The sequence below is a fragment of the Myxocyprinus asiaticus genome, chromosome 13, assembly GCF_019703515.2.
Source record: "Myxocyprinus asiaticus isolate MX2 ecotype Aquarium Trade chromosome 13, UBuf_Myxa_2, whole genome shotgun sequence".
Lineage (NCBI taxonomy): Eukaryota > Metazoa > Chordata > Actinopteri > Cypriniformes > Catostomidae > Myxocyprinus > Myxocyprinus asiaticus.
In genome coordinates, this window is record NC_059356.1 from 42,261,275 (window position 1) to 42,288,402 (window position 27,128).

The following is a 27,128-nucleotide window of genomic DNA, read 5'->3' on the forward strand; positions in this document are numbered from 1 at the left end:
AAATTTACTAAATTGAAACTTCGTGTAAACAAGTTTAGATGCAAAAATAATAATAATAATAATAAATGAATTAATAAAAATACTTTGCGCTCTTTAGGGAGGGCGTGCACAGTGCGATTTTAGCCTGTCATGCGTGCTCCCGACCGTTTTTCATCAGGAGAAATCATGTCAATCGTTGATACCTGTACGGTCATGTCTCGCATTGTGTGAAAGGTATTGCAAGCGCAGCCGAGTGGCTTATGAGCGTCCAATCATTTTTTAACATTTCGAAAAAATCCGGGCACTGTTGGCTTGAGTTCTTCATATGGTTAATCAAGCCGATTTGGTTTGACCAATTGGGAAGAGGTGAAATGACTTTAATTGGTAACACATTTAGTCTAGCTAGCTTGATGATATTCCGATGACTTGCAGGGACACTGGAAGAATCAACTTAACATTGGTGTTTGTAGAATGCATGATGATTGTTGTTGATAATTTGAGTTCAAGAAAACGAGTAAGTTGTGTGACATTTGGAAGGACCTGGTGGTAGATGGTATTAAGTGGCCACCAAATGGCGCCAATTCCCCAACCTCCGGAATAGTGCACACCTGTATGGAATTTCTCATTAACATCCCTCTATATAGGTCTCTCACAAAGGACTGAATGTGTGTGAGGGTTGAATAAGGAAAACTAGTTGGAAATACTGCAAGCCTTTCCAAATTCCTCAAAGTTGTGTTTGGAGTTTCTTTTTTTGTGACCTGCTGGGACCTTTGTTGAAGATTTTCCTTTTTGGTTGTGTTTTTTCTCCAGCCGATTTGCCTTAATAAATGTAAAATTGTGGACTTGAATTGTTTCCTGATTCCTCTGCTTTGGTGACACAAACATCCAAAACATTTTGGTTTGTGTCACAGTTGCATTGGTTGCAAACAACATGAAAAAGACGGCAAAGAAGCATTTCCCACCTTTCAGTAAAGGCTCGAATCTCCCATAGTTCCAGATCTTCCTCAGCCACCCAGGTTTCGATCACAACAGGCCCTGTCTGTTTCGCTGGTTCAGGTTTCTTTGGTCTCAGAGCACTAGATCGTAAGCCTTTTCTTTGAGGTGTGGGAGTCTCTGTTCAAAGAAATGATGGACAAGCCAAATATTGACATTATTGAGCTTAGCATGATAGAGAACGTATGCCGGGCAGTAGATCAGGGTGTTGTTTTTAGCCATAAGGACTCTTTGAGCTACCATTACCTTTGGGAGTCTCAGGCACACCGAGGGGACAGATTATCTTCCTGATGCAATACTCTGAACGAATGCCGTAAGGCCCAACATCTCGCCGCTTGATGATCTCAGTGGTGGTGATATCGGTGTCAGATGTTTCTAGGAAGTACCAGAGCAAAAGTTACTGAGCCTGCTATGCAGACTTCAAAGGTTCTACGTGAACATTAAAGTGAGGGTACAGCTATTGAGTCCTAACCTGTTCGTGTTGTCCCGACAGCGGGTGAAGGCTTCACAGACATATCGTCCCATCTGAGGCAGGCCCAGAGCAGCCGTAACATTAGGCTTACTCCAGCCAAAGACCTCACAGTCTGGAGTCGGTATCTGCCAAGACAACCTCCATCTCATTAGAATTTACTGTCCATCATGTAGATGGATAAGGAATTAGCATCTCAGCTTTTCACACAAATCTTATTAGCCTATATGGTCGGTTTGTGACAAATTTGCTCTGACTAGTCCTGTTCTTGATAGATTCAGAGAAGGGGAGCTTGCATCAATATTCCTGTCTCTCCCCCTGACAACACTGTTACCACGAGAAAAGTCCTGAACACGAATTGTGACCAACAACATGGAAATAGTGATGAGCTACACCAACCCTTATAGAGATAGATCACCCAAAAATGAAAATTCTCTCATCAATTACTCACCCTCATGCCATCGCAGATGTGTATGACTTTCTTTCTTATGCAGAACAAAAATTATATTATAATGATGTTTAGAGGAATATTTCAGCTCTGTAGGTCCATACAATGCAAGTGAATGGGTGCCAAAATGTTGACGCTCCAAAAAGTCATCATAAAAGTAACCAATACGACTCCAGTGTGATATGATAGGCGTGAGTGAGAAACAGATCAATATTTAAGTCCTTTTTTGCTTGAAATTCTTCTCCCTGCCCAGTAGGGGGACCAAAAACACAAGAAGAAGAAAGTAAAACTGATCTGTTTCTCACCCACACTTATCATATCTCTTCTGAAGACATGGATTTAACCACCGGAGTCTTATGGATTACTTTTAAGCTGACTTATGTGTCTTTTGGAGCTTCAAAATGTTGGCACCCATTCACTTACACTGTATGGACCAAAAGAACGGAGATACTCTTCTAAATATCTTCGAGTTCAGCAGATGAAAGAAAGTCATACACATCTGGGATGGCATAAACTATCCCTTTAAGGCAAACGGTGTAAGCTGAACTAGGTTATTTACATTTTCAGAAGAAAAAAGGTAGGGTGTTCCAGGTGTCTAAAAAAAACAAAAAACAGATTGCACTTGGGACAGTCTGCACGTAAAGCGCAATGTGCTTCACCTGCACTGTGCGCAAGACATACCAGCAAACCGAAGTAGACTTTGGCCTGTGCTAGGGATGTCCCGATACCATTTTTCTGAGAATGAGTCAGAGTCCAATACCCATTTTTCTTTTTTTTTTTTTTTAACTCCATATCAACAGTTTATTTCAGTTTTATCTTCAAAATGGTGTTTAAAGCTACACTATGTAACTTTTGGTCCTCTAGCGGTTAAAAAAATAAAACTGCATGCGTCTTGCGGAAGAACATTGTTTTGGTAATGATGTAAGTTGTGCTTCGACTCTGCGCGGATGAATGTGGTTCAAGGCACCGGTGTACACATGGATAGAGGACATCTTATCAGAGTGAATGGACAAATAAATAACGAAAGAAAGGAAAAGACGGATATCCGAAAACATGTCATCTGAGCAGGTAAGTGCCATATCTTATGTTGTTGTTTTGACTTATTGGAAACACTGATGTTTTTTTTTCTTCTCCCCTTTTCTCCCCAATTTGGAATGCCCAATTCCCAATGTGCTCTAGGTCCTTGTGGTGGCGTAGTGACTTGCCTCAATCCGGGTGGCAGAGGATGAATCTCAGAATCTGTTCACATGGCTTGTTGAGCGCGTTACCGCAGAGACCTAGCGCGTGTGGAGGCTCACGCTATTCTCCGCGGCATCCACGCACAACTCACCACGCACAACTCACCACGTGCCCCACCGAGAGCGAGAACCACATTATTGCAACAACGAGGAGTTTAACCCAACGTAACCCAACAAACTTTTGGATATGACGTGAACATGCACGGGTGAATGACGTATGTATGCAATTTCCTGCGAAATCCGTTCTGACAGCTCTAAAATATTTATAACACAATATCATTATTATAGGTTTATCAAAGTGTATTTGGGTAAAGACACGATTTGGAAGATGGATTTTTGTTGCACTCTCTCATTAATAACATTTTATTTTTTTAACAAAAAAAAAAAATTGCATAGTATAGCTTTAAATAAATGAATTCATTACAACTTTAATCAAATGAAAATATATAATTTTCAACATATTGTATTTATCAAATGAAGTGCTTATATACAGAACCTCACAGCACAATCCAAAATACAACATTGGAGTTATATTTTGTCAAATAAAGTGCTGCACAACAGAGCATCACAGATGTTAGATACTGCTTAAGTATAATACAATTACTACTGATTTATTATTATTATTATTATTAGTAGTAGTAGTAGTAGTAGTAGTATTACAGTGAATATTACATAACTTTACAGTAGTGATATATTTCTGAAATAAGTTTTTCCTACAAATTTAGCTTTATTTGGACGGAGCTTTTATTTTGAAGTGCTTCCGTGTGGTTTTGACCAAGGAGCTGACGGCAGATTCCCACTCTGAAAAAGCCGGTCGCTACATGACTCAAAGTGATTATTAAACCGCAAAAGGCTGCTATTTAATTAAATAAGTATATACTCTGTATGTGCCTCACGCTACAACGTGAATTTGTACTCTGTTTACTGTCATCTGCTACAAACAGAGCGCGAGATGCTCATGACAATGTTTTCCCTGTATGAGCCTTGGAGGACAGTGTTATCCATATATGGATTCAGCAGCGGCACACCTGAATGAGTGCCACAGCTGAAATTTCACATGGTTCATCATTAATATTCTTTACGGAACATAACACTTGCTTTCTACACTGCACGGAATGCACGCTGTTGAATGGTGATATGAAATTAAACACACACAAATACATCCACATACTCAGTGATGTCACCGTTTAACTGAGAATCAGTAAACCAATCCATACAGATGAACAATTTAAATCAATAGTCTTGTCTTTGTTTCAAACTGTAATTCCAGAATGTGCGCAAATAAATCAGCTCTACCACATCCATCTTTCACTCTCTCGTGCAGAACATTGAACGCTTGTTGAGTTTAGTGTTAGCGCGCACAGAGAGAAAGTCTCAAGTAAGTTTGTCGCATATTTACTGAACTTGATTCAACATGCGAATGGCGTTGTACCACATCTCGATAAGTAAGCGATGCGCTCCTGTTTATAATCAACAAAGCAAAGCTGTTAACATAAAAGCGCGCAACATCGGAGTGATCTAGTTTTTCCACCTTTCATATCGCTCCCACATATTACAGGACCTTTGACAAGAAAGGCAGAAACAGCAAAAATGCTTTGTGTAAAATGCTACCAAAATTACTCTGGGTGAAGAGAACCTAATGCAGGGAGAAGAGAGACACTTAAACACTTGTTGTATCTGTCATCTCCATCTCTTTAAGGCCCCATCTGACCTGTACAGGTATTTTACAGGAATATAAATATTCAAAATATTTTAAGTATATAAAAATATGCATAAATAATATAGTAATTTAAATACTATGATCTATAATATATATGGACTATATATTATATGTATAATTATATATAATCATTTTATAAAACATTTTCAATGCATTTAATCAATATTAAAAGGCCATTTAATGTAACTGGTGAGTACCGACTTAGTGTTAATTCCTGATAAAACCTTTATGGCTTTCTTTCTTCCACAGAACACAAAAGGAGATGTTAGGAAGAGTGTACGTTTCAGTTACCATTCACTTTCATTTTATAGAAAATAAATAAATATGCAGTGACAGTGAATGCTGACTGGAACTAACATTCTGCCTAAAATCATCTTTTGTGTTCCACAGAAGAGAGTATAGAGGATTGAGGTTGAGCAATGACAGACATTTCATTTTTTGGGTGAACTGCCCTTTAACATATTTGTTAAAAGTAACAGCTAAAACCAACAACATAAATGTAATTCAGCACGTTGCATCACATCTTGCTGAGAAACAAGTGACTGAAGAGAAGGACCATAATTAGACTATATACTTTAAAAATCATTCCATCTGAATAAAACTAGAAGTCAGAATTGAGAAAGTAGCCCCCAGTGAGATTGTTATAAATTTTCAGATGTTTTAATACATTTTATTTACTCCCCTCCAGTAAATAAACACACACATGACAAGGAGAACATGAATAACCCATCTATAATAAATTCTAAAGTCATTTTATGCTATTGCTCCATCGATGCGCGTAAATACGGCTCCGGCTTTACAGACTCATGGACGTGCGCACAACAGCACCGCTTCTGAAAAAAATCCTAGGGGAAACACTGGAGGATCCTGAAAAGGTATGAGCAGTGGCATCAGCACAACACTGTCTCCATACCTTCACAAGCGCTCGCATCTGAATTGCATGCAAACTATATATTTATCTCATTAATTCGTAGCTTTTGTGGTTAAATCTCACATAGGACATAATGTGATTTTAATTTGTGGGCTGAATGTTTACGTAATGACATTCGTACGTCAGATGGTTTCGGTTTTTGGTATCGGAGCATTTTTACGAGTACCAGTACATGAGTGCGGTATCGGACATGATACCAGTATCGGTATCGGGACGTCCCTAGCCTTTACGGTGCAAACAAACCCCTAACCCCAAGTAGGAGCAATAATAACAGTGACGCCTCAGCAAGCACCACTAATAATATGACAAGTTCATGTGTTCAGAAAGATGAGAAGAAAACATCCAACAGGGACGAACAAGATCAGGAATTAAATGAAGATACAGACCTCCATGTGATCCCAAATGTTGGTCGTGGAGATGGGTAGGGCCAGATATCCAAGGCTGGTTTGGCATTATAGTTAAAGATAGGAACTTCACGAATGCCACCACGCCTTGCAAGCTTCTTTAGCTCGTCGTTGGGAAGCACAAAGATGCTCTTCTTGCTACTCTTGGTTACAAACTTGCGGTACGAGGGCAAGGCCGTCCCGGAACGCGTTTTCTTAGTGCGAGAGAACTTTAATAGTTGTACTCTGTCCTTGGTGGAATATTCTTGGCTCAATGTCATGGAGGTCACAGAGGAACCACTAGGACCAGACCTGGTATCAGTCAGAGTTTCCGTGACAATGGTCTTGGACTCTTTTGTTACCATGGCATCCTGGGATGAGTTTGTGACCTTAGTAACAGAAGTGGTAGTTTTAGTAAAGAGTGTTGAAACAGAGCTGGTTGACTCCACCTTAGAATCAGGCATGGATGTACTTATTCCGTTATCGGAAGCAAGGCTTGATGTCAACACCGTGCGGGCCATAGTGGATACCGTCGTTGTAGTTGTGCTGACTTGAGTAATTACAGTTGTTATCTCGCTAATGTTGCTACTGTTTTCGGTGAGGTCACTGCTTAGGCTGGACTCTTCCGCTGATGGGACAGGAGAAGGTACAAGAGGCTTTGACTCCTCGACTTGCATCAGCTCCACCTTTGAGCTATTATTAGGCACCTCGGAACTTATGTTTGGCTTGGAAGCTACTGAAGAAGGTTCAGGTACAGAGGAGCTAACCGAGGAGTCTACAGTTCCTTCTGTGTTGTTTTCCAACTTGGCCACTTTTGGAGGTGGTAGATAATCAGGGTCAGACTTGGTAACTCCTTTCTCTCCTTCAGATTTCACTTCAGGAATCGAGCTATTAGTCCATTCTTTAAGACACTCTTGAGTGGAATCACCATTCAATAGTGACTTCACTGGTTCCTTTGGCGGTATTGCTTTGATTTCCTCGCCAAGGCTATTGGTTAGCTCCTTTGTGTTAATTTCAGTCAAATTCTTACATGGTGAATCCACAGGATCATCTTTCCCATTTAGTTGCACACACACAGCTTTTTGTACATCAAGATTATTCTCGATGTTTTCAACAACAGTCTTTTTCTCAGCATCTTCGGGTGTAAGTCCTTCTGAGATGGTTTTATCAAGTATAGCATTTTGTTGATCACTTGGATCCAGATTTTGAGAGTTTCCATTGAGCTCAGACATTGCAACTCGACTGGGTGCTTTGGATTCTGGTTCTAGCGATTTTTGTTGATGTTCTTTAGGAGCCGAGTCACAGAAATCATTTAACCTGACATCCAGGTTATTTTTCTGTCCTGAAGTATTTGTACTCGCTTGCTCTTCTTCTTGGTTAAAATCCAGCTTTTTGACCACATGGTCTTTTTGATGCATTGCTGGGTCTGCAGCCCCATCTGCCTGGGTATTTTTCTGAGTTTCAGAGATACTTCCTTCAGTCTTGACCTTTTGGTCTTCAGCAGCAATGGTTGTCTCCTTGTTTTCTTTGAACTTTTCAGTGGAGGGTTTAGAAACTGTGGTCTGCTTGAGTTTCTCCAATCTTTGCTTTTCTTCAATGGCAAACTGTTTGACCCGCCTCTCCAGAAGGCCATCAAGTTTTGAAGCCTTGACCACCTTCTTGTATGCAATGCGTTGCAGGAAGCCCTCACTGACGTTCACAACATCATAGCAGAAAGACTGTTGAGTTTGACTCGGAGCACTATTCTTTGTTACCTCATTTTCAAAAGACTCTCCTTTGGAAGGGGAGTCATTTGATGAGGGTGAATTGTTTGTAATGTTAGCTGCAAACATGAAAAACAGAGACACATTGGCAACTATAAGCTAAAAATTTTATGGTTTTTTTAAAGGAACAGTTCACCAAAAAATGAAAATTCTTTCATCATTTACTCACCTTCATGCCATCCCAGATGTGTATGAATTTCTTTCTTCTGCAGAACACAAATTAAGATTTTTAGAAGAATATCTCAGCTCTATAGGTCCTTACAATGCAGGTCAATGGTGGCCAGAACTCTGAAAGTACAAATATCACATAAAGGCAGCATTAAAGTAATCCATACCACTCCAGTGGTTTAATCAATGTAATCTGAAGCAATCCATTCAGTTTTGGGTGAGAACAAACCAAAACATTACTCCTTTTTCACTGTACATCTTGCCATTGCAGTTTCTAGGTGCGATCGTGATTTCAAGCAAGATTAAACTTCCCAGTGCTTGACGCATGCGCAGAGTGCTAGATGGCGCTAGGAAGTGTAACCATTTTTGAAATCACAATAGCCAAGGAGGCTGCTGTCAAGATTTATAGTGAAAAATGAATTACATTTAGGTCTGTTCTCACCCAAAACTGATCAGATCAGTTCAGAATACATTGATTAAACCACTGGAGTTGTATGGATTGCTTTTATGCTGCCTTTATGTGATATTTGGACCTTCAAAATTTTGCATTGTATGGACCAACAGAGCTGAGATATTCTTCTAAAAATCTTCATTGTTCTGCAGAAGAAGGGTGAGTAAATGAGAGAATCTTCGTTTTTGGGTGAACTTTCCCTTTCAGTACCATGCTGAAAAAAAAACTCAACAAAACGCTTAAACCAGCCTATAGTGATTTGCTGGTGTTAGCTGGTTTAAACAGGTTTAGAAGTTCTCCTAGCATGGCCAAGCTGGTCTTTAGCTGGTCTAAGCAGTTTTTTTTTTCCAGCAGGGTATTTACAAAAAAGACAATAGGTATTAAGACATTCCTGAGTCATTTTCTTTGGTACAACAAAAGATTTTTCAGAACTAAGATTTTTTATTTAACAAAAAATGCAAATACCTTTATCATCATTTACATCATCAGAATTTGGAGCACTAGTGTCCATTTTTTCCACAGATTCATTTTGTTCATCACTCTTTTCTTTAACTTTTACATCCTCTTTTTCGTCAAATTTCTCAAGCTCCTTTTCTTCAACTTTCTCAACCTCCTTTTCTTCAACCTTTTCAACATCTGTTTCTTTAAACTTTTCCTCCCCTTTTTCATCTTTTAACACATGATCTTTCTCCACAGATAGCTGTTCTTCAGAAGCATCCAATGATGTGATTGGGACGTTATCCGTTTTAGCCACGTTTTGAGTAGAGACTTCATCTGTTTTTACCAAAGTTTTAGGTGCTTCTAAAAGAGCTGCCTGATTGTCCATTCCAGTTTTAGCTGCTAAAAAATACATTATATCAGACAGATTCTGCAAAAATATTTTTTTTCTATCACAGAGAGCGTGATTATTTTAGCGTTCTCTACAAGCAAACATACCCTCTAGTGCTTTCCGGTAGTTGACATTGGTGTTTCCAGGTAGCTTTGGGACAAAGCGATGGACGTGGGTCTTACTTACCCAGCTCCAGCCTCCATACCCAGTTACCCTGTACTCCTCTCCCTTCTGTTTCCACACCTTTAAAAGGACATTTAAACAGAAGTTACTGGACGCCTACAGCTCAAATGTTGCAGTTGACTCTTATAATGTTCAATGAAACACCTCAACTAGCAGATATTGTGCAGTACCTGGTGTTTGATGGGGAAAGTGTACTTCACCCATGTGGCTTGCTGCATTGTCTCTTCATCCTCCAGTTTTTTCTCCCTCTTTTTCACCTTCTCTTTCTCTTCCCGCTCCACAGAGGTCATACGATGAAGCCTGCAGTAAGATGCAGCAGAATAAACACCAAAACTGGGACATAAAGGTGACTCACAGTATATTTTTGGAAAGCTTCCAGCAATGGCATTAGGTGAAGTACACCGAATGTTGATTTCTGTTTCGATGCGATGAAGTGCAGTATATTAGTATATAAGGATATCATGTTGGAAAAGAATACATGCAAATTAGCATTTCATTGCTCTAACAATAAACTGCATATGACACTTAATTGAAGCCGATTTACTACATAATAATTGTGCAATTTGTAGTTCAAATATGCACATTCAGAAAATAATTAAACAAAACCACTTAAGAGAAGCAAATAATGCATTACCAAATGTTCAAACAGCAGACAACTTAACGGCTGGATCTCCAAGTTTGTATTTGCCAAGCAAATGATTCTTTATTGTGAATGTTCAATAAATAAATTTGTTTTTTGTTTTAATATCAAAGAAATTAGAAAATACATGCTATGAAGGCTGCTATTATAGGAGAATCTGTCTGTCTTCTAAGTTGTCGTTATCAACTCTACTGAAAAGGTTTGCATGTGTGACCAAACTGAAACTATGGAGCAAACTGGAAAAAAAAAAGAAATTTCATGTTTTAAGGATGGTGAAATGGTTTATATATATGTAAATATATATATTTTTTAAACAGACCTTGTGTGACCCAGAGAATCCTTCCATATTGGGAGCATGACCACTGGTTTTATTGCACACTCCAGAATGGCCAAAGCCAAAGCAAACTCTCTCGCTTTGCTGCACATTTGGACAGCCTTTATCCAGTTTGACCTACAGCAAGAAAAAGGTCACAGGACAACATGGTTAAATGACTGAAACATTTTTGTCCAGACAGGATGGACACAAAACCAATTCCTGAAAGATGTTTACCTGTGTGATGCCCAATTTGGATGTAGAAATGGAGCAGGGACATTGTTCTCCAGCTGGATGATGGTTAATCTTAGAGTGGACACGGTCAGAGCTTTTGAGCCATATAGTGAACCGTTCCACTTGAAATCACCAGCAGGGGTCATGCAGAACTTGTGGGAAAGATGTCTGCGCTTGTCGTGGTCCTCACGGTGTTGATGCTTGTTTAGAGCGAGGGTGTTAGTGCTGTACTGGTTGTGGTAGACACGGAATTTGCCCTCGTGGCCCAGCTTGAAAAAGCCACTGCCATGGCCACTCTGCTTGGTTGAGTCTCTCTTGAAAGAGCCAAAAGATGACAGTGGAGGAGTCTAAAATAATATTCACATGATCTACAGTCAGTGCACAATAACTACAGAAGACAAATACAGACAAACAATCCCATGTTTTAAGTCAAATACACAATTTTACATAAGTGTAATTAGTATGAGTACATTACATATAATGTAATAGGGATGCATGATATATTGCTGACCATACTGGTGCCGGCCAGTATTGTATTTTAGTTTCACTATTGTTCTGATTAAACAACAATTTTGCTCTTTTGTGGTCCTTTTATTTTACTAATTTTGTAACATTTTCTATCATTAAATTATTTTATGCGTTTATCAGTAATATATCGACCACTTTGTTCTCTGTATTGGCCAAAAAACAGATATCGGCCATTGTAAAATATTCATCAGTCCACTACATATTAGTAGTATACAGTATATATAACAATACAGATTTAGAATAGAGGTAGACCGATATATCGGTTTTAATGAATGCTTTTTGGAACTATCGTTATCTGCAAAAATCTATGGCGATACTTGACGATAATTTTTTCATCATTTCAAAATAAGAGTCCCCGGTGTGTTTCGGGCTTGTTTATACTTAAAACAGTCCCATGTTATGCACCAAATCGTAATTTTTCTGGTTATTTGGGGTATTCTGCTTGAACAATAAACTGCATAATCAATTTTAAAAACTATCGGCCGATTAATCGGTTATCGGCCTTTCCAACCACATTAGTTATCGTCTCTGCAAAATCCACTATCATTCAACCTTTAATTTAGAATACCTGGCATCATATCGATTATCAGCCATTACATAAAATTAACTTTTAGCCAGTGCATCCCTAACATGTACAATTGATAGCAAAGTTGTATGAGTTATGACCCAAGCAATAATATATCACTTTTTCCAAAGCATCATCAACCTGCAAGAAAGAATTTTCTTACTTTATTTACTTAAATCTACACTCAGAGGAGTTTATTAAGAACACCAGTACATCTGCTTATTCATGCGATTATCTAATCAGCCAATCGTGTGGCAGCAGTGCAATGCATTAAATCATGCACCGTAGATACGGGTCAGGAACTTCAGTTTATGTTCACATCAACCATCAGAATGAGGAGAAAATGTAATCCGAGTGACCGTGGCATGATTGTTGGTGCTAGTCCAGCTGGTTTGAGTATTTCTGTAACTGCTGATCTCCTGGGATTTTCACGCACAGCAGTCTCCAAAGACAAAAAACGTCCAGTGAGTGGCAGTGCTGTGGATGGAAACTCCTTGTTAATGAGAAAGGTCAACGGAGAACGGCCAGACTGGTTGGAGCTGACAGAAAGGCTTCGGTAACTCAGATAACCACTCTGTACAATTGTAGTAAGCAGAATAGCATCTCAGAATGCACAAAATGTCAAACCTTGAGGTGGAAGGGCTACGACAGCAGAAGACTATGTTGGGCACTTTATTAGGACCATAATGTTCCTTATAAAGTGCTCGGTGAGTGTATATGTTAATCTCAATTAAAAAAAAATTTAGTCTTACCTCTCTAAGTGCTTTACTACCATCCTGAGAGCTGCCATCTTTGTCCTGCATGACCTTGCGCTGGCTGAGCTTGCTGTCAGGGTTCCGGAGTCGGGTAACCATGCGCGAAGATCCTGTCTTTGTGCCATCTCCATTAGCTTTACCCTCACCTAAACAATGCAGTTACAACATCAGTCATTTTGAGACTGTAATGAGCTGGAGCACAATGTTCAAAAACATTTGCAGCTTTCCTTATGGTCCATCTTATATTATGAGTGTGAATGAGAGTGCGAGTGTGCACACCTGCATCATCCTGGCTGTTTAGTGAAGACTGTGAGGAGCGGTCTGCCAGGTCGGGCTCTTCCAGAGGTCGCAGACAGTCAGAGATGGAGAAATGACTGCTGCAGCTGTTCTCATCTGCAGTCTGCGGAGGTTCAGTTTCTAGTACAGAATCCCCATCACCCTGACCAACAGACTCTGAACTCTTACCTAAGGAATAGTATTAATGGGAATGGACGTTTAATTAGTAACAATCCAGCATAACACCGTAGGCATGTTTGGAATAGCCTACTCATAATACATGCTATCATAACACTGAAACGGGGTGCAATTTCAGAAGCAATTTTAGCATCACTTTCTTGACTGACGAAAGGGGTTACATATAATTTTTTTTTTTTTTTTTTTACATTTTTACACAAAAATTGATAATATCTTTTTGTAGACAGTAAATAGTAGTGATAGACCAAAATTTGGCCATTTTGCGATTATCGTATCAGCCAATAAATGTGTTCACTTGGCCAATTAGCAGAAGTGTTAATTTTCCCTTGTATCAGTTCCAAAACCTACCAAAAGATGTTCAGTATTTGGTTTTCATGTTTTTTTTTCTCCCCCAAGTTCATGCAAATGAGTAAATATTGCATAAAATAAGTGTTTGTTTCACTTTTGTGTACATCTGACTTGCTGTTGTTAAATTGTATTACGTTTATATCGGCTATCAGCTGTCCTGCTCTCTAGATATCGGTATCGGCTATTGAAAAACCCATAGCGGTTGACCACTAGTAAATAGTATATACTGTGCAGTATGCACTAAGTCATACGCTAGTGTCCAATACTACCTTTTCGGTACTCGTTGATACAGATACCTGTTTTTTTGTTTTATTTTTTCAGTTTTTATTTTATCATCACCTGGATCAGTATCGGCTCCGATACTGACGTTTTTAAACGGATCGGGTAACGGTCCAACGAGCCCGATCCAAATCCGATACTGTGTGTTAGTCATGTTCATTACTGTCAAGCTCCAAAAATTACATAAAAGAACCATAAAAACACCATTAAAGTAGTTCATATGACTTGTGCATTCAAAGCCACTTGAAGTTGTGCGACAGCTCTGTGAATCACAAAAGGCTGTGTTTAATAAGTAAATGTATAAAATGCACGCGCAGCTCCAGCGTGTCAGTGAATGGCGCTGCTCTGTTTGCACACACACTCGCGGCTATTTTTAGCCTTCACGCGGTGCGCAATATTTGAGCGCTACTCACAAACAACATCTCAGATGTAGATGCTCAATAGTTCGGTTCACTTATAATATGAATTTAGAACGGCACCGAAGGTGCTTTTTTACCAGAATTTGAATAAGAAGCGAATTAAACTACTGTGAACTTTCCTACAAACAGACACATACAGGACCTCCTGGAGAGTTCAGAATGTCAAAATAAAAGCCAGATGGTTTTAAAGTTAAAGGTGCATGATTGAGATATATTACTATATATTACCATTATAATATATTATTATTATTATTATCATTTGTTTACAAATAATATAATTTTTACTGGAAATGTTGTTTGATGCAATCTCATAGCATTACTATCATGATTGTTCTCCCTTCAAAGTGCCCTTCGGAGGTTGATTTATCCTGTTTGGAACACAGAGCCAGTGTGATTATGAAACCGCAAAAAGCTGCCATTTCATTAAATCAAAGTGTAGTCTGTATGTGCTGCGTGCAACAAAGTGAATCAGCGCGCTGCTGTCATCTACTACAAACAGAGCGTGCGCTGCTCATGATGGTGTTTTCTGTATAGATATAAATGTATTTTCGTGTACAAGTAGCCGACTTTACACAATCAATTTGAAGTTCGCAGCACATGCAAATATATTTTATCTCATTAAATCGCAGCCTTTGTAGTTAATAATCACACTAGGACATAACGTGATTTAAGTTGTGCACTGAAAGATTATACAGTGAAATTCGTACATCAGTATTGTTTTTTGGTATCGGAGCATTATTGGGACATCCCTACCTCAATGAATAAAAATTATACGGCATTATCTTTACCACAGCAGTACTTAGCAGTATTCCATTAAAGACTTTGGTAACCCTATTCCAAAATAACACAGACAGGCTCTACACTCTAAGTAAACATGATATGCCAAAGACACTGATGATGGCAGAGATCCAGTACTACTCTATAGACTGTACTGTTGAACAAAGGTGGCTGGGAAGAGTAGACAGTCACTCGAGCCAACCGGGGATTTGTTTCATTACAAGAAAATAACATTAGCTCAGTCAGAGTGAGAACATTGTGCAGCTAACAGGTTGAGACAGTCTTGGTATAACAATGTTATATGACTTGATCACAAAGCAAAAGTATCTTTATGGAACCATTCGCCATACCTGCCAACTCTTTCACCCCCTCTGCAGGTTCCCCTTTCTCATCAGTATTGGAAGACGAAGCCGTGGCATTCCCCGTGGGACTCTGGGACTCGGTTTTAGGTGGAACGATTGAGCTGTTTGCCGTGGGCTTAGGAATACTGGTGGGCTCCTCATGGGCTGGGGTAGCTACAGCTGAAATTTGAATGGATAAAAGAAGAAAAGTTGAAGATGAGAAAATACTTTTTGCTATCGAGGACATGACAAACAATAGATCACAAACAGACATTGTAAATGACGCACCCATTAATTTTGCCTAAGGATTTTTAATTGCATGTGCTTGTATGATTTTTATTAGAACAATGTCCTTGCTATTTCTAATGTTGAAATTTACATAAAAAAAAGAAACAATATTTTGTGAATACAGCTGTTAGAAGCATAGAGAGATTTCTGCACGTCTCACTGTTTGCAGAAGTATGATCGCTCGATGCATTTCCATTACTGGAGTCTTGCTGTGGAAACGATCCATTTGCAGGGGTCTTCATATCGGTCACGCCTGGTTCGCCAGACCCTGATTCAGAATCCTGTCTGGCCTTCTCAGCCTCTTCCGCTGCCCGTCGCTTCAGCTCCTCAAGCTCCGCCTCCTGCTTGGCTTTCAGACGGTCCAAGATCACATCTGGAGAAAAGCAGAAGAAAAATATTCCAGTCAAAAAGGTCTGTAAGAAACCAATTAATGCATTATGCACAAAGACTATTATGCATGTCCTGAGAGATAGCTAGCACCAAATGTGAGCACAACGTGGTTTTGGCACATAAATAAAATCACTGGCCAGTGCTTTTTTTTTTTTTTTTTTTTTTTTTTTATTTGCAACGTAAACACACTAGCCAAACCCTCGATTTTGTAGGCAACGTAAGTGATTAAAATCAATACAAATTGTGTGTGTGTGTGTGTGTATATTATATATAACATAATTTTGCTCTTATGGAAAGAAACTGGTACTTTAATTCACCAAAGTGGCATTCAACTGATCACAAAGTATAGTCATGACATTACTGATCTAAAAAACAGCACCATCACTATTTAAAAAAAGTCATTTTTGATCAAATCTAGACAGGCCCCATTTCCAGCAGCCATCACTCTAACACCTTATCCTTGAGTAATCATGCAAAACTGCTAATTTGGTACTAGAAAATCACTTGCCATTATATCAAACACAGCTGAAAGCTATTTGGTTCATTAAGTGAAGCTTAACATTGTCTTTGTGTTTGTTTTTTTGAGTTGCCACAGTATACAATAGACTGGCATGTCTTATTAATTAATTAATATTATATTGATAGTTAATATTAGGGGTGCAGGCCTTATGGGAAAAACTGCAAAGAAAAAGCCACTTTTGAAACAGAAAAACAAAGTTTTTCAGTTGTCAATTGATTAACTTTTAGCTGTGCTGTTTACGTTAAACATGCACGATAAAAACAAATGATTCCAAAGCTGTTTGCTCTAATGCAGGGCTCAACGCTAAGGATTTTTCTACTGGCCCAGTTGGGCCAGTGCTTCAGATTTTTACTTGCCCTGCCAAAATTTCCACTGGCCCCAACACAAAAATGAAAAATAGCTGTTTTTACCATCATGGCTTTAAAATAATGTGTCGAAGCAAAATATTTTTGTATCTGTATTTTAAGACAATTTCCCCCAAAATTGAATCACATTTATAATTTGCATATAATTTATTATTTATGCCTTATGTAACCTCATATTAGTGCATTACAGATACAAATTCATAAATACATCATATTAACCTCAGCCGTCTTGCCATTTACAAGTGTTTTTAAGTGAAGAGTTCTGTGAAGCAAAGAATGGTTTTTTCGGTCACCCGTTTAGTCATGCTGTCAACTTCTGGTTCATGTGTAGTGTTTTCACAAGCAGGATCAAAGATTTAATCACTGAGTTAAAGATTTGATTATTAGCTGAATATAATCAAACATGAGAATTCATGAGATAGGCGACCTTGTTTCTAAGTTGTGATGTGTAATTTACAGTAGGTGAATATCAGCCCTTATCTACAGTGCATCCGGAAAGTATTCACAGCGCTTCACTTTTTCCACATTTTGTTATGTTACAGCCTTATTCCAAAATGGATTAAATTCATTATTTTCCTCAAAATTCTACAAACAATACCCCATAATGACAACGTGAAAGAAGTTTGTTTGAAATCTTTGCAAATTTATTAAAAATAAAAAACGAAAAAAATCACATGTACATAAGTATTCACAGCCTTTGCGCAATACTTTGTTGAAGCACCTTTGGCACCAATTACAGCCTCAAGTCTTTTTGAGTATGATGCTACAAGATTGGCACACCTATTTTTGGGCAGTTTCTCCCATTCTTAGCAGGACCTCTCAAGCTCCATCAGGTTGGATGGGGAGTGTCGGTGCACAGCCAATTTCAGATCTCTCCAGAGATGTTCAATCGGGTTCAAGTCTGGGCTCTGGCTGGGCCACTCAAGGACATTCACAGAGTTGTCCTGTAGCCACTCCTTTGTTATCTTGTGTTGTCATTATGGGGTATTGTTTGTAGAATTTTGAGGAAAATAATGAATTTAATCCATTCTGGAATAAGGCTGTAACATAACAAAATGTGGAAAAAGTGAAGCGCTGTGAATACTTTCCGGATGCACTGTAGACAACCCAAACAAGACCAAAACTGACTGATACTCAAAGCACAGACAGAAAATACCTGTAGGCTACAGAAATGAGAAAAGAAACAGGTGTGTTATGAGGATGGCTGTTTTTTTCTTCTTCTGTGGAACAATACTTGCACTCTGTCCATTTGCGAGTGCACGTGCACATTAAACAGTGTCTACGCTGCACGGAGATAAACAGTCCAACATAAATAAACTGTTGATTTCTTGTGTTCCAATGTGTGGATTACTAATTTACACCAACATGTTAAATTGAAAAAATGAGGCAATTTCACGCACTGTGAAAAATGTGCAGGGATACTTAAAATGTTGCGCAGCACGTGCAATCCCACTGCGAAATTCCTGAAATTTTCCTTTTCTACACATTGGTAATTGCTGCTGCTAAGACACCTGGAAAAGAGTGAGGACAGTTCTAGGAGAGCGCGCTCAGTGTCTGCACGCTCGTGCGCTCACGCGACTGTGCCTCGCCGCGTCCAGTATATTATGTGCACGCGCATCTTTGCGAGCTATATATAATCACACTCTCTTGTCTCCGAGTGCTCGGTTAGAAGACTTTGTTCGTTCCTTGTATTTTTTGTGCTCTCTCTCTTGTTGTCTGCTAACACTAACATTATGAATGCAGCACTGGCCCGATCGGGCAAGTGGCAGTTCTTGCAACTGGCCCGAACCTCTCGCACACTGGCCCTGGGCCATCGAGCAGTCCTTATTGTCGAGCCCTGTAATACAAAATACAGTTTTGCTAGGATAAAACATTCGTGGCCTGAAAATTTTCTGAATTCGCTGCCAGGTGTGGCAAAAAGTTATTTTTTTGACCGGATAGCAATATCACTACTATAGACAACATGGGATTTGGGCAAACAAACACAAATTAACACTAGGAATAGTGCTAATGTGACGCTCCTGTACTACCCGCTCCGTACGGGACTCGAACCGGCATCTCCGGCATGGGAGGTGGGTGCGCTAACAAGGAGGCTAAAGGCTACAGCCTCTAGTGTCATTCGCTAGTGCACCTCTTGAGGTCAGGAGAGTGAGGTTTATTCATATTGCACAGCTATCCATCAGCTGGCTCCCTTTACACTCACCCCCCCAATCCTCACTCCCATCCGGGTCACGGCACCATTGTGACGCTCCTGTTCTACCCGCTCCGTACGGGACTCGAACCGCCATCTCCGGCATGGGAGGCAGGTGCGCTAACAAGGAGGCTAAAGGCTACAGCCTCTAACGTCATTCACTAGTGCACCTCTTGAGGTCAGGAGAGTGAAGTTTATACATATTGCACAGCTATCTATCTGCTGGCTCCCGTTACACTACCAATCAGAAAACTTGTTGGTTGAGGCAACACTTTGGCCACTCTCTTTAAAGGAATGTTCCAGGTTCTATACCTGTCAAGCTAAATCGACAGCATTTGTGGCATAATGTTGATTACCACAGAAAATATTTCAGACTCGTCCCTCCTTTTCTTTAAAAAAAACAACAAAACTAAAATCGAGGTTACAGTGAGGCACTTACAGTGGAAGTGAATGGGGCCAATTTTTTGAGGATTTAAAGGCAGAAACGTGAAGCTTATAATTTGATAAAAGCACTTACATTAATTATTCTGTTAAAACTTGCACTTTATTTGTGCGTAAATTTGTATAAATAGACATTTTTAAAAGTCGCTTTAGGGTTTAAAGCGTTATGTCATCATGGCAACAAAGTTGTAAAATTGGATCTAACTTTACACAGGAAAGGTTAGTACGCTATTTTATCACACTAAAATCATGTTTACACGCATACTGTTTATGTCTTGTGGCTATACTTTTGAAACAGAGAGTATTTTAACATTTACAGATTGGCCCCATTGACTTCTATTGTAAGTGCCTCACTGTAACCCATATTTTTGCTTTTTATTAAAGTAGGGATGAATCGAAATTTATTTTTGTTGTAATAGACACTATCCCTCAAATGCTGTCGATTGAGCTTAACTTGTATTGAACCCTGAATATTCCTTTAAAATAACAGATCAGAACAACTAAATATGAACCAGTAATAAATTTGACTTCAAAATCAAACAATTGACTGTCTGAGCACAGCCAAACAAGCAAATAAAACAGCCCATTTGTTTGTGTGGTGCAGCAATAAAAATCCAGAGTAGAGATTATCCAAATAGAAGGCATTCATTACAGATATGCGACTAGTACAACATAATTTGCAGAAGTTACTATTAACAATATTAAAACATACACAACTGCTGTCAAACAGTACATTCCCGTTTTCCACCACCATAAAATGAGAATGCCAACACTTAATCGTTTATTGCATAAAATGTGCGTCATGGTGTTAAACTGGTTAATCACTAGGGCTGCACCAAACGATTATTTTTTTATTGATTAATCTAACAATTATTTTTCCGATTAGTCGACTAATCTAACGACTAATTTGCCGATTATTCTAAAGATTTTTTATAATTATTACTTGATTAATATAACAATTAATTAACCCAAAATAAATATTAAAAACCTTGTCTCATTAATATTTCAAGATTTTATTAAATCATCTTCTCTTAAACACAAACAAATGTACAAGAAACAAAGTGTGCACTGCAGGGCATTATTCTGCAACAAAAAACAGTGTTACTATGAATGCAAACTTTAATACAGTGAAAAAGACACTCTATTAGCATAACATATATATATATATATATATATATATATATATATATAAATAAAAATTTCCAACATTCTTTTGAATGTCCATGTACTAAAATAAAATATTTGATGCCATGAGTGTACCTTCATTTACTATTACTATTATTTTGAATGGCCATGGAAAATGAAGCAATGTGATAATTTTACCTGGTCACAAAAAGTAGTCCGTTAATTTACCTGATGAACTTTCACCTTTTGCTGACCCTTTATGCTTCGCAGAGCTAATGTGCGCTTCTAAATCACTTGCACCTTTATTAGCAACTGACACATAAGTGCCAGCTTTACATGTCATACATTCTTTATGCATTATGCATATTATTATGCATTCGGTCTCAAACATTTGGCTCATTGGTCGCTTCCACCTAAGAGAGCCCCTCCCTGGTTTTGTATTGAACAGGAATTTCTTGCCCTTTTTCGTCATTGCAAAGCCTATCAAACTAATCGGAAAAGTTAAGTTACACCCCGTTATCTCGCATTTGCACTCGGTATGGACAAAAGTGTCCAAAGTGTTTAATTCGGACATTTATTTAAATGTTGCCTCGAGCATATGGCTGAACCCCAAATTATGTATAAGTCCCCTTTCTGCTGGTCAGAGTGGCTTGTGAGGGAGGTTAATATACTCAATGACCTATATGAAAGTGGAGTGCTGAGACATTTTGGGATTCCCAGATCTCAGTTCTTTAGGTATTTACAGCTGCGCCATCTACTCTGTACAATTTTTGGGAGTAGCATACACCCCCCTAAAGAGACAGATACTCTGGGAGTGATGATTATTGCTTTTGGAAAAGGTCATGAGGCATCAGTGTATTACTCCCTGCTAATTCAGAGTCTGGGGGATGGAGCTTTAACCTTTGTCAAGAGATTATGGGAGAAAGATTTAAACTTGGTATTGGAGGAGGAAGTGTGGGCTAGGATTCTAAAAAAAACGTCAAGTCTGCATCTAGTGATGCAAGGGTGCGTCTTATGCAATTTAAGATTTTACATTAATTCTATTGGACCCCCTCTAGATTGTATAGGCTTGGTCTTAAAGACACACCCACCTGCTGGCGATGCCAATCAGAAGATGGAAACACAACCCATGTTTTTTGGTGGTGTGTTAAGATCCAAGAATTTTGGTTGAAGGTTCAGAGTTTTATGTGTGATGTATTGGGCACTCAAATTTCATTTTGCCCCAGACTCTGTATTTCAGGAGATGGGGCGGTCATCAATATAGGAGATAAACACATAAAAATTGGGTTCTAACCAGTGTCATGATCGGCAGACAAATTGTTTTAAGGGGATGGAAGTTGGCTGCAGCACCCTCATTTCAAGAATGGTGCACGGAGATGGGGAGGGTGGCGGCTTTCGAGGAAGAGTCATGTAGACGGCTGGGAAGTTGGGATTCATTTGATGGGAAAATGGGGTAGCTATTTGGCGTTTTTGGAGGGCTCTTGGGGAGGGGCAGTGGAGAGAGAAGTTTAGTTTTAAATCTGTGTGATTTTTTATATATATATATATATATATATATATATATATATATATATATATATATATATATATATATATATATATACATACACACAGGTGCATCTCAATAAATTAGAATGTTGTGGAAAAGTTCATTTATTTCAGTAATTCAACTCAAATTGTGAAACTCGTGTGTTAAATAAATTCAATGCACACAGACTGAAGTAGTTTAAGGCTTTGGTTCTTTTAATTGTGATGATTTTGGCTCACATTTAACAAAAACCCACCAATTCACTATCTCAAAAAATTAGAATACATCATAAGACCAATAAAAAAAACATTTTTAGTGAATTGTTGGCCTTCTGGAAAGTATGTTCATTTAATGTATATGTACTCAATACTTGGTAGGGGCTCCTTTTGCTTTAATTACTGCCTCAATTCGGCGTGGCATGGAGGTGATCAGTTTGTGGCACTGCTGAGGTGGTATGGAAGCCCAGGTTTCTTTGACAGTGGCCTTCAGCTCATCTGCATTTTTTGGTCTCTTGTTTCTCATTTTCCTCTTGACAATACCCCATAGATTCTCTATGGGCTTCAGGTCTGGTGAGTTTGCTGGCCAGTCAAGCACACTAACACAATGGTCATTTAACCAACTTCTGGTGCTTTTGGCAGTGTGGGCAGGTGCCAAATCCTGCTGGAAAATGAAATCAGCATCTTTAAAAAGCTGGTCAGCAGAAGGAAGCATGAAGTGCTCCAAAATTTCTTGGTAAACGGGTGCAGTGACTTTGGTTTTCAAAAAACACAATGGACCAACACCAGCAGATGACATTGCACCCCAAATCATCACAGACTGTGGAAACTTAACACTGGACTTCAAGCAACTTGGGCTATGAGCTTCTCCACCCTTCCTCCAGACTCTAGGACCTTGGTTTCCAAATGAAATACAAAACTTGCTCTCATCTGAAAAGAGGACTTTGGACCACTGGGCAACAGTCCAGTTCTTCTTCTCCTTAGCCCAGGTAAGACGCCTCTGACGTTGTCTGTGGTTCAGGAGTGGCTTAACAAGAGGAATACGACAACTGTAGCCAAATTCCTTGACACGTCTGTGTGTGGTGGCTCTTGATGCCTTGACCCCAGCCTCAGTCCATTCCTTGTGAAGTTCACCCAAATTCTTGAATCGATTTTGCTTGACAATCCTCATTAGGCTGAGGTTCTCTCGGTTGGTTGTGCATCTTTTTCTTCCACACTTTTTCCTTCCACTCAACTTTCTGTTAACATGCTTGGATACAGCACTCTGTGAACAGCCAGCTTCTTTGGCAATGAATGTTTGTGGCTTACCCTCCTTGTGAAGGGTGTCAATGATTGTCTTCTGGACAACTGTCAGATCAGCAGTCTTCCCCATGATTGTGTAGCCTAGTGAACCAAACTGAGAGACCATTTTGAAGGCTCAGGAAACCTTTGCAGGTGTTTTGAGCTGATTAACTGATTGGCATGTCACCATATTCTAATTTTTTGAGATAGTGAATTGGTGGGTTTTTGTTAAATGTGAGCCAAAATCATCACAATTAAAAGAACCAAAGCCTTAAACTACTTCAGTCTGTGTGCATTGAATTTATTTAATACACGAGTTTCACAATTTGAGTTGAATTACTGAAATAAATGAACTTTTCCACAACATTCTAATTTATTGAGATGCACCTGTATATATATATATATATATATATATACACACACACACACATTTTCATTTGTGTGTGTGTGTGTCTATAATCATGTGTGACCACAGGGATACTGTTGAGGGTCAGGGTGGGGTTGGGGATTGGAAGGGGTAATAGTGGGGGTTAAATGTTGATTCTGTATATATGTTTTGCTTTTCTTTGTTGTCTATATGAATCAATTAAAAATGTTAATCACAAAAAAATGAAGAATGTGAAATGTCAGAATAATAGTAGAGAGAATTATTTCAACTTTTATTTTTTTCATCACATTCCCAATGGGTCAGAAATTTACATACACTTTGTTAGTATTTGGTAGCATTGCCTTTAAATTGTTTAACTTGGGTCAAATGTTTTGGGTAGCCTTCCACAAGCTTCTCACAATACGTTGCTGGAATTTTGGCCCAATTCCTCCAGACAGAACTGGTGTAACGGAGTCATGTTTGTAGGTCTCCTTGCTCACACATGCTTTTTCAGTTCTGCCCACAAATTTTCTATTGGATTGAGGTCAGGGCTTTGTGATGGGTAATCCAATACCTTGACTTTGTTGTCCTTAAGCCATTTTGCCACAACTTTGGAGGTATGCTTGGGGTCATTGTCCATTTGGAAGACCCATTTGCAACTGAGCTTTAACACGCTGGCTGATGTCTTGAGATGTTGCTGCAATATATCCACATAATTTTCCTTCCTTATGATGCCATCTATTTTGTGAAGTACACCAGTCCCTCCTGCAGCAAAGCACCCCCACAACATGATGCTGCCACCCCCATGCTTCACGGTTGGGATGGTGTTCTTCGGCTTGCAAGCCTCACCCTTTTTCCTCCAAACACAACAATGGTTATTATGGCCAAACAGTAAAATTTTTGTTTCATTAGACCAGAGGACATTTCCCCCAAAATATGATCTTTGTCCCCATGTGCACTTGCAAACTGTAGTCTGACTTTTTTATGGTGGTTTTGGAGCAGTGGCTTCTTCCTTGCCGAGCAGCCTTACATGTTATGTCGATATAGGGCTACTTTTACTGTGGATATCGATACTTGTCTACCTGTTTCCTCCAGCATATTCACTAGGTCCTTTGCTGTTGTTCTGGGATTGATTTGCACTTTTCGCACCAAACTACGTTCATCTCTAGGAGAGAGAATGCGTCGCCTTCCTGAGCGGTATGATGGATGCGTGGTCCCATAGTGTTTATAATTGCGTACTATTTTTGTAAAGATGAACGTGGTACCTTCAGGTGTTTGGAAATTGCTCGCAAGGATGGACCAAGCTTGTGGAGGTCCACAATTGTTTTTATGAGGTCTTAGCTGATTTATTTTGATTTTCCCATGATGTCAAGCAAAGAGGCACTGAGTTTGAAGGTAGGCCTTAAAATACATCCACAGGTACACCTCCAATTCAATACAACTCCTATCAGAAGCTAATTGGCTAAAGGCTTGACATCATTTTCTGGAATTTTCCAAGCTGCTTAAAGGCACAGTTGACTTAGTGTATGTAAATTTCTGACCCACTGGAATCGTGATATAGTCAATTAAAAGTGAAACAATCTGTAAACAATTGTTGGAAAAATTACTTGTGTCATGCACAAAGTAGATGTCCTAAACGACTTGCCAAAACTATAGTTTGCTAAAATTAAATCTGTGGAATGGTTAAAAAAATCAGTTTTAATGACTTCAGCCTAAGTGTATGTAAACTTCTGACTACAACTGTAACCAAAGCAAAACTATCCAAAATTAATTTTCTAATCTTTAAAACATTACGAAGAATTGCAATATGTTTAGCATTATACTGTATGTACTGCAATATGTAATATGTATATGCCTCATTAGAGGAGGGCAATATATTGTTCAAGAAGCTCAACTAGCAGGGAATTGCACAAGCAATGCTAAAGTCATGGGTTCATGTCCAAGTCATGGGACTGATCAAATTCATCCATTAAATGTGCATAAAAGCACCTGAATTTAAATGCATTTTTAAAAAAGCATACTTTAAATGCATTGTAAATTACTTTTTGATAAAAGCACCTGCTGAAATGCATAAATGTAAATGTATTTTATTCTAAGCTTAATTAAAACTAATTTAGAAAACTAGTTAAAGGGGGCCTGGGTAGCTCAGCGAGTATTGACTACCTCCCATGGAGTCGCGAGTTCGAATCCAGGGTGTGCTAAGTGACTCCAGCCAGGTCTCCTAAGCAACCAAATTGGCCCGGTTGCTAGGGAGGGTAGAGTCACATAGGATAACCTCCTCGTGGTCGCGATTAGTGGTTCTCGCTCTCAATGGGGCGCGTGGCAAGTTGTGCGTGGATCGCAGAGAATAGCATGAGTCTCCACATGCGGAGTCTCTGCGGTGTCATGCACAACGAGCCACTTGATAAGATGCATGTATTGACTATCTCCGGAGGCAACTGAGACTTGTCCTCCGCCACCCAGACTGAGGCGAGTAACCGCGCCACCACGAGGACCTAGTAAGCAGTGGGAATTGGGCATGCCAAATTGGGGAGAAAAGGGGATAAATAAAATAAATAAAAAACTAGTTCAACTAAAATGATATAAAATTGGCTAAAACCAAAATTTAGGAATAATTCATGGTTGTTTCATTCTGCACATGCAAAGGAACATGTATTCGCAAGATCCTAATAAAAATGTGAATGTGAGTTTGTATGAGTACACTTCTCTTACCATTAGCAACAGTGAGGTATGCTTTGCTATTCCCACGGGCCTTGTTAGTGAGCTCTTCTGTGACATCCATGTGGGAGTGGATCTCCTCTCTCATCTCCTCCAGCACAGAACAGAGGTCGCTCTCCCAGAAGCTTTTATCCAGAACCTCTATCAACTCACCCAGCTGGACTTTAGTGCTGTAGTACCAGGTCTTATTCTCATCCTCTCCATCCTCCTCCCTGAAATGCATCAAAGCACAGAGTTTACAGCTGATGTTAAAATACTTCCTTCTCTCCCAGCTTAATGTACAGAGACAACTAGATACAAGTAAGCCATTCATGTTTAGAGCGGCCCCAAGAAGCGTTAGGCCGCAACCCAATCAGCCTGACACAGCAACATTGGCTCAACTAAGGGGGCCTTCACTCTGGCAGTTTAGTCCAAAACAGAGCACGGTTCGCATGAAAAGTTATTTTTTCTAAGGTATGGTTTGTAATGTGAAAGCTGTTTTGCGGACCGGGGAGCAGACCATGGTACCGAACCCGAGACTACCTGTAGGAGGTGGTCAGAGTTCGGCTGCAATGAAACTGTGGCATGGTTCGCATAAGTGGGAAAGCAACCTGTGCTCGGGTCTGCACTCGTTCAGGAAATAAAATAACTTGCGCATGCATTTTTGCCTATTTAAGCATTATGATATCACCAGTTGAACAAAAACAAACA

The 27,128-nt window shown here is 39.2% G+C and overlaps 2 protein-coding genes across 9 annotated transcripts in view; one reads left to right on the forward strand and one right to left on the reverse strand.

Annotated features, from left to right (window-relative positions):
• The window catches only part of LOC127450051 (testis-expressed protein 33-like), a 304,945-nt gene that overhangs the window by 206,415 nt on the left and 71,402 nt on the right, over window positions 1-27,128 (forward strand). The gene's annotated exons all lie outside the window — the stretch shown is intronic.
• Window positions 1-27,128, reverse strand: part of LOC127450007 (nucleosome-remodeling factor subunit BPTF-like) — a 61,676-nt gene that overhangs the window by 25,267 nt on the left and 9,281 nt on the right. For 7 of the 8 annotated variants that reach the window (XM_051713694.1, XM_051713687.1, XM_051713692.1 and 4 more), the window contains exons 3-16: window positions 26,433-26,650; window positions 15,677-15,889; window positions 15,238-15,408; window positions 12,870-13,055; window positions 12,588-12,736; window positions 10,746-11,089; window positions 10,515-10,646; window positions 9,726-9,855; window positions 9,480-9,615; window positions 9,009-9,383; window positions 6,165-7,983; window positions 1,445-1,569; window positions 1,219-1,347; window positions 942-1,092 (exon numbers count right to left, since the gene is read on the reverse strand). In XM_051713694.1, the coding sequence (XP_051569654.1) occupies window positions 942-1,092; window positions 1,219-1,347; window positions 1,445-1,569; window positions 6,165-7,983; window positions 9,009-9,383; window positions 9,480-9,615; window positions 9,726-9,855; window positions 10,515-10,646; window positions 10,746-11,089; window positions 12,588-12,736; window positions 12,870-13,055; window positions 15,238-15,408; window positions 15,677-15,889; window positions 26,433-26,650 (4,278 nt within the window). The remainder of the gene's footprint in view (window positions 1-941; window positions 1,093-1,218; window positions 1,348-1,444; window positions 1,570-6,164; window positions 7,984-9,008; window positions 9,384-9,479; window positions 9,616-9,725; window positions 9,856-10,514; window positions 10,647-10,745; window positions 11,090-12,587; window positions 12,737-12,869; window positions 13,056-15,237; window positions 15,409-15,676; window positions 15,890-26,432; window positions 26,651-27,128) is intronic. The other variant, XM_051713688.1, reaches the window with a different exon arrangement.